Source organism: Dermacentor variabilis, chromosome 1 (assembly GCF_050947875.1).
Source record: "Dermacentor variabilis isolate Ectoservices chromosome 1, ASM5094787v1, whole genome shotgun sequence".
Taxonomy (NCBI): domain Eukaryota; kingdom Metazoa; phylum Arthropoda; class Arachnida; order Ixodida; family Ixodidae; genus Dermacentor; species Dermacentor variabilis.
This window is the reverse complement of record NC_134568.1, coordinates 249406353-249419064: the sequence shown is the minus strand read 5'-3', so window position 1 is coordinate 249419064 and position 12712 is coordinate 249406353. Positions and strand designations below refer to the sequence as shown.

Sequence of the window (12712 nt, the reverse complement as noted above, 5' to 3'; positions counted from 1 at the left end):
TTGTTTTGCAGGAATGCGTGTTGCAGTATAACACATGGCGCTTATGTTTTTATTCTGTGAGAACAAAACATGGGGGGGGGGGGGAGCTGCCATGCATGTCGACTGCATGGCACATATTTAGCTTGAAGCCGACGCAAGTGGGTTGTTTGACAAGTCGGGCTGAGACAATCCGACCCGACAGCGTTTACATTAGCTCTGTAATGCCCAAACACAGTTACACATCCAGGAACATTAGAACTTGTACCATTTTATTTCTGACTGTGAAGAGTATTACGAGCAAAAAGAAAAAAAAACAAGAAAAACAAACATTGAAATGTTATTTGACTGTAAACTTAATTCGTACAGTAATTATTAAATTAGTAGTTAGTTTGCTGAGCTACCAACGTGAAAATTCGCTCTAGCGTATCAAAATAATTCTACATATGATATCAGTTAAGTTTCCTACGCTTAAATCACAATTTAGAAGTATCAAACTCAATAATAAAACGGATGAGATGGACAGCAAATGGTTAAGTACACAGTTTCTGCTGGTCCCGATCGCAGCTAGTGGCTGTGGAAAAAAAAAAATTATCTGAGTTACTATAGGCTATTGCGAATAGTATGCGCTCGGTTCAATTCGCTTCCGACGCACCTTTCATTTTTGAAGTCTTGGCTGGCTACGTGGGACACCCTGTATAATATATAGAAGCTTACGTACACCCCAGCTTGTAACGAAGTCAAGATAGAGTGCACTTCGCAAAAAAAATAAAAAAAACGATTAAACTGCCGTGCATAACCACACAACATAATTACTACGTTCTAACGTTCTAGTAATTATCTTCAATTCTTGTTACTTCTAAAAAGTTCATTTAAGGCACAAACTGAACGCTCTTGCAGTTCAATTGTTGGCTATGACCCCAATATTTTCTCAATTCAGAGTGGACATTTGTCCAGAGCCCACAATTTATCTCGTATTTCTTTCCTTATGCGGAGCATGAATACTGCAGAGAAGCAACACGTGCACAATGCCTTTTTTTCTTTATTCCGAGCAAGAGCACACAGCACTTTTGGCTTGCCCTAGTCTACGTAGACTAGGGCAAGCACTTTGTGTACGCTGTGCCTAGACGTAACTTATGTATTACTGTTTCAAGAGAACGTCTAACCGTTACTGAAGTAGTGAACTCTATTTTGGGGTCAACATGAAGTAAAACGAGGTTTCAACCACCGTTCTCAAACCAGCCATCTCTAATAATCGGACTGAAGGTTGACTGTTGCATGCATCGTTATGTGTGAGAGGTATCAGAGGATTCTTATTTTCAGTACGCGCCGCGCGTGCTAAACTGTCTGCCTCTGTGTTGCTTTGAATGCCACAGTGAGTAGGAATCCACTGAAATAAAATTTCATGTTGAAAGTCTGTCGCCTTTGTGTATATCTTTTGTCCTTGATAAATTAGAACATTATCATATTGTTCGTGCTCGTGAAATTAATGCTCAATGAAGATGCTTAGAGTCGCTTAGGATGAGCCATTTAGTGGGTGTTGTGTGCATATGAAAATCAACGTAGACATTATGACAAAATTTTGGTGTGGTAGATGTAGTGACACTTGATAATGTGAACGTTCTCTGTTCTCTCGTAGAGGGTATACAAAATGCACACGTTGAACTTTGAATTTGACACCAGTAGCCAATGTAAACCTGAATGTGATCCCTGCGTGTATTATAGATATGCCACAGTATTAACTGCTTCAAAGCTATTTCCGGTAAATCACATTTGCGAGAGATGACCGGTACTTTAATCTAAACCTCTGGGATCGACAACAGCCATCGTGGGTGCTCAGTATCTGCTGGCCAAAACTTAATCTCTGTAACAATGTTGCTGCATTGTTGTATTGTCAGGTGTACATGTGCACCGTTCCTATAATTTCATTTCTGATGAAACAGCCGGTGATGGGCATGCTGTGTTGCCAGGCGAAAACAATGGCGCGGCAAGTCTCAACAAATTTCAGTCCCCGGGAAGAAGACTGGCGTGCCTCTGCTATTGATAAAGAGCCTGCCGTTGCACGTGGCGCTCCAGTTAAAGACACACACGCGGACTTGTGGCCAGAAAGCGGTCAAGAGCTACCACCGAGGAGCGGGAGAGATTGTGAAGGATTGGGTCGAATACACTGTTCTTTGCCTTATGATTGCACAGTGCACGCGAAGCAGTGGTGATGTTGAATAGCCCCATTGCGTTCCCGCATTGCGTCGTAGAACATATATAACCACGTTAAGGTTCTGTTCCATGTATTCTACATGCCCCGTCCATGTTAGGCCTCTGTCAAGGACCCTACCTAAGTACTTGTGTTGACGAACATGACTTAGATGCTTTCCATCTATAAATAGACAAAAATTTTCAGGAGTTATCCTGTGAATGTGAGAACAGTGGTCTTTTCATGGGAGAGAACCATGCCTCGACTAATTAAAAATTCAGAGCCAGCCTGTAGGCCCTGTTGCAGATTCTGCTGTTGCATGATATGGATGCTTGAGCTTGAAGTCCATATGCACTGGTCGTCTGCATAAATTTAGTAAACCAGGGAGACAGGCAAGGCCGGGCAACTGAGACGTAATACAATTCAGCAGGAAACGGCAGTTCCTTGCTGAACACCGTGTCATTATATACTGCTTGCTTTTTCCGTCAGCTGTATTGGTGAATACTGTCATTTCCTCTAAAAAAATCTGCAATCTAACGCAGACACCGTCCAGAGATGCCTAACTAAAGCAGGTCATGAAAAGCATGGATGTGACTTGCTTCATCAAACGCTCGCTTAATATCGAGAAATACAGGGGTAATTTTCTACATTGTCGTTCGGGCTCTACATGCGTGACCAGATCCAAGATTGTGTCCGTGGTACAACGCCTTCGGAACCCCACCATGTTATCAGACAGCCTCTGGGTATTTTCAACCCACTACTGAATCCTAGCATGAATAATTTTTTCCATTGTTTTACAGAAGCAGCTTGTAAGGATGACTGGACGAAATAAATCCAAAGACAGAGGTGTCTTGCCAGGCTTCAAGACTGGGCCTACTCTTGCTGTTTTCTAGGAAGCCGGGGGGAGTTCCGAGATTTAAACGTCGTTGAGCGCTTTCAATAGAATACATGTTCTTGAGGGACCAAGATGTCTTATAGCGCGTTAAGTTATGCCACCAGGGCCTGCGGCAGTCTTGTCACAAGTTTCAAGCGCATATTTCAGTACCCCGATAGAAAATGGCTGATAAGTTTCAGGTTCTGTTCACTGTAGTTGGAGGTGACTAGTGCTTTAACTTAGGCGGCTCAGTTCTGAAACACGGCCGTGTTTAAAGCACTCCCATGACATAGCATAATCTAGCAAAAATCATAAGGAATTGTTGTTTGTGGAACTTTATTTGCGAAGACTAGAGTCCTAAAAGGCTGTTTCTGTCTCACCGGCTCACTAAAGTACCTTAGAACATGCCATAACTTCGGTTGTGGAGTTAAAGGGGTTAAATAAGCAGAATTCTCCGCTGATTTCTGCGTAGGTATGGAAGCTCACGGTGCATCTTGGAGTATGTTCTTTTAGCGTCTAGGTATACGTCTACCGGTACTTTCACTCCGTTCTCCTTCGAATAGCTTTGAATCGTTCATATGCTGAATCTACAGCTGCATAACCGTTCGGAATAGGAATCGTCTTGGATGTGAGGTCTGTTTCAATTTGAATATGTGAAACAAGGCTTTCTACATCACTTATTGTGTCTGCTTGTTGAGTCATATGGAACCTTAATGCTTGCCAGTTTGCCATCTTAGTACTTCACCAAGGCCGTGAACTGCGTGAGCGACGATGTCGGATAAGTATTCGGAAGTGGTCACTTCCTTTTGTCTCCGCATCTGTTCTCCGCTCTATGCCACTTGCGAGCTCTCGCGGACCTAACGTAAGGTCCAGACAGCTGGAGTAGTTGCACCCGCGAAAGAATGTTATGGAGCCGTCATTTAACAAACACAGGCCACTCTTCTCAGTAGCCTCCCGCAGTATGTTTCCACGGCGGTCACAGTGATTGCTCCCCCACATAACGTTATGCGCCTTAAAATCACTACATATGATGACATCGCCCCTACACATGTACAGAATCTGCATATGGGCACAAAAGGTAACATTCGTCGATGGCTGAAGATATACATTATTACTGATATGCTCACGCTTGCGATTTGGACATCGAAATCCGGAATATCAGGAGCAGACGCTCCTAATTTAACTGACGGCAGGTTTTTACGCACACAGATAATCGCTCTACTTAGACCAGCAGATCTAGATGACGTGTAAACAAGATAGTTCGCCAAACGATGAGGACTACCCCCACCTGCTCCCACTATAGGCATAGCACAGGGAATGCGTGCTGTGCCACCAGTTTCCGGAAATCTGCACTCTTAGATCTCAGGCTGTTATCATTCCATTGAAGTATAACTGCTTTTTGCAAGAAATTACAAGCCTTTGGCAACTCACAGAAAGTGTTTTACATCACCAAATGCTCCATTGAGAAGATCGCTTTGATTTTAGGAAGACAATAAACTTGCGGAAGTGCGGTAATCATTTTATCCCAATTCTCTTCCTCTCTTATCATCCGTCTCACCTAATGGTCGATCCTAGTGACAGAGGGGGAGCACAATCTTGGGAGCTAATGACGAAGCCCACATAACGGAAAATGAAAAGAATCGATTTGCAAAACAGGGCTTCCCGCAGGTGGTCAAAATATGTCCCCCAGCCTTCCATTACCGCGTCTCTCATGGCCCCTGTTTTGCTTAGCGGCATTAGGTTCCATCACAGGCACATACCCAAGGGGGGACACGCCCCCCCCCCCCGAAATTAAGTGACATAGCCCCCCCCCTCGCCCTCGCCGCCGCTCCCACGCCACCACTCCTCACACACATTCCTCAAGCGCTACCAAATCAATATTGAGACTCGACAGCTATTTGGCGGTTAACAATTTGCGGCCTTTTTTTTTCCTTTTAGATGGCGGTAGTTATGGGCATCTCCTGGGGTGTGAAGGCCAATACTCTCATCAATTCGGTGCTCGCGCGATTGAACTCGAGATGCGTTCAGTTGTCACCGTCTATTGGAACGGTCACGCGCATCGCTGTTGCTTCGTTAGTTCAACGTTCTTTGTTTAGACTGATCCAGGGACCAGGAAAGGGAATCAGTTCATAGTGAGCTGGTCTGTATGCTCATGGAGATATCTGCGGCCGAAGAAACCGCCAGTTGCGTTTAACTTTCCCTTCTGTTTCATAATTTCCTCGAGTGACAGCTCGCCGCGATGCTGGCAGATCCTCGGAACCATATACCCGCGATATGGGTTTGATAAGGTGGAAAGTAAAATCATGCGAAACAGCGTCCATCATGAAACCCCGCAATAACCGTTAAAGCCATAAGCAATATCAATGTCACCCGTTACCTCGTCTCGTTTTTCCCTAACTGTACAGAACTTTTCGTGCAAGATTGGCAACTGGAAACAAGAGTCTCAAGGAGTTGAGAAATTAAGCGATCTACTAAGAGAAAGCACCGAGGCAACAGCTAAACAGGAAGGAAAAGCGAAAATTAACAAATGTAACTATTGTTTGCGAAAATATTTATGAATCATGATCTTTTTCTTTTAAAAGGAAGTAGAGAAAACGCTGCCGGAAGGGGATAACGATTCAGTGTGTTTTGAATGACGCTTCTACATTTATCAGTCGAGCCGCCTAACGCAGCCACTTCTCTGCTGTGCTTATGTGGGTGTTTTTCTAATCTTTCGCGGTGGGCGCAGTACGCCTAGAACCGCAGCGTCTCGCGTTCTACGCGGTTGTACGGGACTGGCGGCCACGCATCGTTACGCAACTTCCCAAATAACAATACGAGTTGGTTTTGGCACTTAGTAGAGCTGCAAACGAGGGTTCCAAAAGAACCGTGATTATGTGATGTGATGTGACAACTTTATTTCGAATCCGGCGATTGGGAGACCTGGGCCTGGGGCCGCCTAGATGGCTACTGGGAGCTGCTGCTCCCGTGCGGCTTCCTTGGCTCGCTGGACGGCCCAAAGTTTAGTCTTGTAGTTCTGAGCTGAACAGCACGGCCGGCCACACCGCCCGTAGATTTTCTGGGGAGACTGCCATTTTATTTTGGTATATTTCGCATCCCCACAACATGTGTTGAAGGGTGGCTTGTTCCGCAAGTATATATTTCTCTACAATTCTAAAAGAGCTAAATTAAAAAAAACGCTACTAGAAATGTTTATTTTACACTTTCGCTTGTTTACTTGTTCTTGGCAGTGTTCTTATTGCGCTTCTTTCTTGCACGAGTCCATTTGATGTGATTCCTTGTTTGTCAAGGTGTATCACACAGGCGTACCTGTGAGATACACCTTATTTCATTTCTCTTTTGCGGGTTGACACGTCTTTTTGCTGAATGGTGGGCATTATTCACATTTGTACTAGTAAAGGTACCCCCCCCCCCCCTCATGTGCGTAGGAAAGTTATCCTGGGTTGGGCACCCCCCTGAAAGAAAGAAACCTGGGTATGTGCCTGTTCCAACAGCCAATTTACTCAGTCTCCCAAGCCAATGGTGACTGTTAATTATCTTCTATGACACTAAAGAATGATTTTTCACTCGACATTGTTGGTGAACTGAAACACAGGAAAGGGCCCGTCGAGAGGGCCTCACGGTCCCCTAACGCGCTCGATGAATGCCTGGCCAAAAATCGCCATTTGCAAGAAGCGCAATGTCATGATCGTCTCTAGAGGCTGCGACAGACTTTTCTGGCAGCATCATTAATTCACGTCAGCCTACGTGCTGCACGGCAGGATGTCTCAACCCGCCGCGTGTACATTTGTGAACACTACAAATCTGGTGCCTCGCCGTACGCTATGTATAGGTGCCCGATTAATGTGTTTAACAGCGGACAAAGCACGATCAGACGGAATGACATCTGCTGTCTACACAGGAGGCCTGAAGAGAGTCATACCTGAGCATCAGAGACTCTTCCTGTTTGTCTTTCGAGTGGGCGTGCAATTTTCCTGGTAGAAATTAGTGTCGCTCCATTTCTCTGTTGTTGTTGTTTTTATCGACATACACGTGGCGATGGGCGCGAGAGGATAGCACATCCGGTAGCTGCACGCGGGACTCGCGAACGAGCGACACGCGGTCGACGGCAGGTGCGGCGCAGATCGACTACGGGTTCGAGGCGGGCAGGCAGGCAAACAGTTGGTCGCTCTTTCGTGCCCGGGGTGGTCTCAAACGAAGCCAGTATGTTTCCAGACAGCGTAAGTTGCCTCACATCTGACTCGACAGATATTCCGGTTTTTTTAATGGCGTGTCCATACGTGAATACATTCCTACGAGCGTCATGCTAAGCGTATTCATCTCTTTCTCATTTTCCCCGCAACACACATTGAAGCTGCGCGGTGGGCAGAATACACCAGTGCCGATAGCCGAGCGAGAGATTGAGTGAATCGTTCCTCCGAAAAGCGTTAAGTCAAATTTGGTTCGTATTGGTACGACTCGCTTCTTCCGTGTTTCACACTTCATTCCTTTTCGTGGCGCTCCTCGTGTCTGACGGCCTGTGGAGCATCACAAGCGCTGGACCGTGTTTGAAATGTGTAAATTTAAGAAAATGTGCTGCGAGAGAAAAGACGAGAAGAATGCACTACACGAACGACGACACGCGTGCGTGCCTGTGTGTGTGAAAGGGTGAGAAAAAGCTAGGAGACGAAAGATTGAGAGCTTGACCAGAAGAAATGTCGGGTTGGCTACCCTGTATTGGGTGAAGGGGAAACTGTAAAAGAAACAAGGATAAAGGATATAATTTTCTCTGTGGACCAGTCACAGTTATACCAGAGGAGGCCCCCTTAACAATGTCGAACCCCTCAAGAAATTAAAGCGGTGAGGACAAATGCTCGTTCGTTCCGCGCAGACCTAGAGACAGAGGGAGAAAAGTATTCGATATCGTCTATAGGAAAGCAGCCGGCGAAATATCCAACTTCGCCAAAATCTTCAGCCTCGAACAGAGAGTTCAAAATTGTGTTACCTGTGAGAGGAGAAAAAAGGATTGCTGTCCGGGAAACGCGAATTCGTATATGTCGTAAGTCCATGGAGTCGCATCAGAAAGCCGGATATCTTGCGCGAGTCAGTGTTGACGTCAAGAAAGAAGTAGTTAGACGCAAGATGTTTCACAAGGCGCCGAGAAAACACGCAGAAAGAGTACTGAGTTTACAAAGAAACTGCTACATAACTCTAAAATGCTACGCTACGCATGCGTAACACCCATAAGAATCGCAACGCGTTCACGACTTTCGTTATAGTCCGCGTTTTTTTCTTTTTTTACTGATTCACTCTCTGCTTGCATGTTTTGACTGTATCTCCTTTGTTACGCATGTCAGAGCCGTTCCGATTGCTCACAGCATGTACGTTCTGCATATAACTCACTCACGCGTTATCTATGTGCAATTAACACCTTGGTCAACCGCTGAGTATAGAGCATTACGCAGGTGCACAGTGACACTGCGCCGCATTCGAATTTGATGTATAATAAAACAGACCGATGTTTCGCAATGCGTTATACCCTTCTATTTCTCAGCTCGCGTAGTACGCAACACGGCATCTAAGCGGCGTGTCCGCCATCTCAAATGCCCGCGCCTCTCATTCTAACTTGACTACTAGTTTTTTCATCGTATCAGACGCTAAAGAAGGTACGTATATGAGTGTGTGTAAGAAACTATGCCACTTCACCAAACGAAAGCTGTGTACTTCTTTGTCCATCGCCTGATGTATTTTATTTCCGATAAACGTCCCATGTCCACCTTATTGTCTTTTCTTTACGTCACTACCTGTTTTTGACAACTTTCACTAGGCTTCGCGGCATGTTTAAATGAACTTTCTAGAAGCAAGTGAGCGGCCCCTCTATAGGGCATCGGCCGCGCCTGAAAAACAGCACTGAGGGCACGCGAGCCCGTTTGGCCCGATGCTGAGGCCGACACTTAGCGTGCGGATGGCGAAAGGTCCAGGGACGCCACGCTCTGGAACAGGTCGCGATAGTGACGTCCCTTGCCGCTTTTCCGCGTCGTCACACGCTTATCACCCACAACGACGCCGGGCGGTTTGCATCACCCTGACCACGCAGCGTCGCGTGACCAACGCCGTCCGAGAGGCGCAGACAGCGCCGGGGTACCTCACGAGGACAAAGATCAAAAAGAAACGCAGTCAAAGCGACAAGACTGAAACTTGCACGTATGACGCACTTTGGCAGAGTGTGAGAACAGCAGACAATATTTGGTAGAAGTATTTCAGAGCAGCGCAGCACGTGGCATGCACCATGATGAGAGAGAGAAAGAGATTCTCGAAGGATCCAACCGCGGAAACTTGTTTGCTGACCGACGGTGTGGTCACGTGACGGCGCGTCAGAAGGCAACCTTGAGATTGCTGGGTCTTCCCTCGGCGACCTTGTCCTTGTTCAGCGATCGAGAGACTTTCCCTCGAGCGATTTTCTCTGCGCAAGCGTGTCGTAAGAATCGGCCAGGTCGGGTGAAACCAGTCCGACGACAGTGGCGCAGCGGCGACTGTTCGGCTGCCCGCGGTCCCCTCGCCACTGAGGCGCGACCCAATGCATCACAGTCACGTGGTCGACCACACTGCTTACCCGCACTGAAGAAAGGTAGCACGTGCAGGGCTGCTATAATGAGAGTCTGTTCAAGTACACAAGCTCGTATTCACAAAGCAGCTCTTACGTTTCAGTGGCTCGTAAGAACAGGCGCCAGTCAATCGCGATAGCAAACACGTTATTAGCGAACAGCCGGCCAATGACAACATTGTTCTTACGAACGGAAATGTTTGTGAGTTCAGCCCAGTGGGCCCGAATTCGCAGAGCTTCATAATTGGCTGACCGGCATTCGCTAATGATATATCGAGCATCAGGATTGGCTTGATTTTGCTATTGCGAAAAATTCTAGAGTCAGAGCCTTTTTTGACACTAAAGATGTTCTGAACAAAGCCGGCTTCATAAATGCTGTTGCTAATACAAATTGGTCTGAAATTAAATCCCTAAACGACCCACAGAAAGCCTTTTCCACATTTTTTCTGGTATTATATCATACCTACGATATTCTCCTAGTTCATCTCCAAAAAGAAATGTAAAAAAAACTGCAGCATTTTCTCACAATCCATGGATCTCGCAGCAGTTATTAACAGCATAGAGCAAACGGGATAACTTATATAGGAAAACCAAAAGGAAACCGTTTAACATGAACTTACGTGCCCGATCTAAAAACTTCTCTAATACTCTTACCTGTAAACTAAAATCAGCTAAAGGATTGTATTTCGAGCAAAACATTTTACAGGCGGCTAATAACACTAAAAAGGGGGGAGATTGTCAACTCCTTCTTAAACAGGAACTCACGACTAAAGCAAGTATCCAGAATTTTAAATGATGGAGTAGAGCTCAATTCTCCTGCCGATATAGCTGAGGCTTTTAGTAGTTTGTTCTTTCTTAACAATTTACCTTCTCCTACACAGATCATCAGCATGAACCGCCTACTTCATTCTTTTTATTCCCTACAACGCCAGAAGAAATAACTGCTGTCATATATAATCTAATAGTGACAAGCGCTGGAATTGATGAGGTCCACCCTGCTAACATTAATTTAATTGTGCACTTAATTTCAGATATACTTTCATTTATTGTTAATTTATTATTCTAGACTGGTTTATTTCGTTCTGAACTTAAGCGTGGCAAAATCATCCCAGTTTAAAAGAAAGGCGATAACTCATTATTAAATAACTACAGACCTATTTGTATTCTACCATTCTTTGGGAAAGTTATTGATAAATTCATTGAAATACGGCTAACGAAATACCTTTCTAACTTTAATACCCTCTCCTCATGCCCGTTTGGTTTTCGACATAGATATTTCACAGAGCTGGCACTCATTCATCTTACTGACCAACTAAAAAACTAATCGACGAAGGATTTCTCGCCGCCTCAGTCTTTATCAATCTAACGCAAGCATTTGATAGCATAAATGATAATATCCTTTTCTCTAAGCTCGAAGCAATTGGTACTTGTGGGCCTGCTCTCTCACTACTAAAAAGCTACTTATATAACAGAGTTCAAGTAGTTTCTATTTCCAATGCTTATTCTCGACAGCGATTTACTAACTTTGGTGTGCCCCAGGGCTCTAGCCTGAGGCCACTTCTGTTTTCGGTTTATACTAATGATTTACCTAACTGTCTTTCTTCCACAAAATGTATTCTGTACGCAGATGACACCACTATATTCACGTTCATAAAGATATCTCATCTCTCGTTAATAAGTTAAATGCTGACTTAGAAAATATCCTAAGGTGGTGTAATGTTAACATGTTACCTATTAATTCAACTAAGACTAAATTTGTTGTATTCTCTTCACATCAACGAAACAAACCATCCATTTCACCTATCACTTTTGGTCCTCACCGCCTTCATCCAAGTTCATGTTCATCTTTCCTTGTTATTCTACTTGCTTGTAATTTGAAATATCACAATCATATTGCTCACATAAAAAAGAAAATAGCTCACGGTATAAGCATCTTAATCAAAACACGCCTTTACTTCACACCTACCACATTGCTCTCACTTTACCCCTCTTTCGTCGACTCTCACATTACTTATGGCATAATATCTTGGGGAAACACCTATAATACTTATATTGCGTCTCTCCGGACAGTTCAGAACCGAGCTATACGAATAATTACTTGCAGTCCACGCTTTTCTAATGCCACTTCCCTACTACATGAGAATAACATCCTTACCATTTCGGGACTCACTAAATACAACCTAGGTATATTTTTCTACAGACTTGTGAAAAATGAGCTACCATCGATCCAATTTTCACCATCTAACCTGATGATTCATAGTGCTACCAGACATGCGTGAATAACAATTTTCTTTTACCAGGAATCCGCACTGACTATGGTAAACAGAGTGTAGAATTCACTTCCATTTCAATATGGAACTTTCTTCCTTTCATAATGAAAAACGCAAGATCTTTATTACAATTTAAAAGAGAAATAAAAATGCATTTATTATTAACAGATTAACGACAAGGATTACTGTATTCGGTCTTTGTTCGCTTTTTTTATCTTTTTTATTTTGTTGTTGTAAATGAACTGTTGGTATTTTGTTCCTGCACAATTTTTCCTGCTTCCATGAGGTACGCTAAACATTGTTATTATTTGTAATCAATTCTGTATTTTGTTCTGTAAACGTTCTTTTCTTGTTGCTTGTATACTTCCTTATTATATGCTACTGTTGCTTTGACATGTTAACTATAATAACTGTTCTTGTACAGGAGGTCCTGATACAGTCTTTGATATGGGACCTCCTTTTGCATACTAAATATTTGTAATGTGACCCAAGTTCTAATAATAAATTCTGATTCTGATTCTGAATACGGGCGTCGGGGTCGAATTCACAAATATTTTCGTTCGTAAGTGCTCTGTACCATTGGCCGGCCGCCTTCACTAATATTAAGTCTGACATAATGATTGGCTCGCATCTGCAGAAACGAAAAATTCTAGCGTACGAACTTTTTTTTTTGCAAATACGAGCCGGTGGTTTAGTAAGTGCCCGCAACCTACCACATGCGCTTAGCAACGCAACTGCGTTGTTATGTCGAGTATTGTAGAGATACAGGCATGACGCACCGTATCGTGCATATTTGCGGATGCTAAGTGACAGCAGAA

At 44.2% G+C, this 12712-nt stretch overlaps 1 protein-coding gene across 2 annotated transcripts in view; it reads left to right on the top strand.

Moving 5' to 3' along the window:
• LOC142560650 (tyrosine aminotransferase-like) overlaps positions 1–12712 on the top strand; it is an 86736-nt gene that overhangs the window by 27049 nt on the left and 46975 nt on the right. Inside the window, exon 1 of one of the 2 annotated variants that reach the window (XM_075672886.1) lies at positions 7164–7261. The exons of the other annotated variant lie outside the window; for it this stretch is intronic. Within the exon in view, the coding sequence (XP_075529001.1) occupies positions 7247–7261 (15 nt within the window). The 5' untranslated portion in view covers positions 7164–7246. Of the gene's footprint in view, positions 1–7163; positions 7262–12712 lie in introns of those variants that run through there. 2 annotated transcript variants of the gene reach the window in all.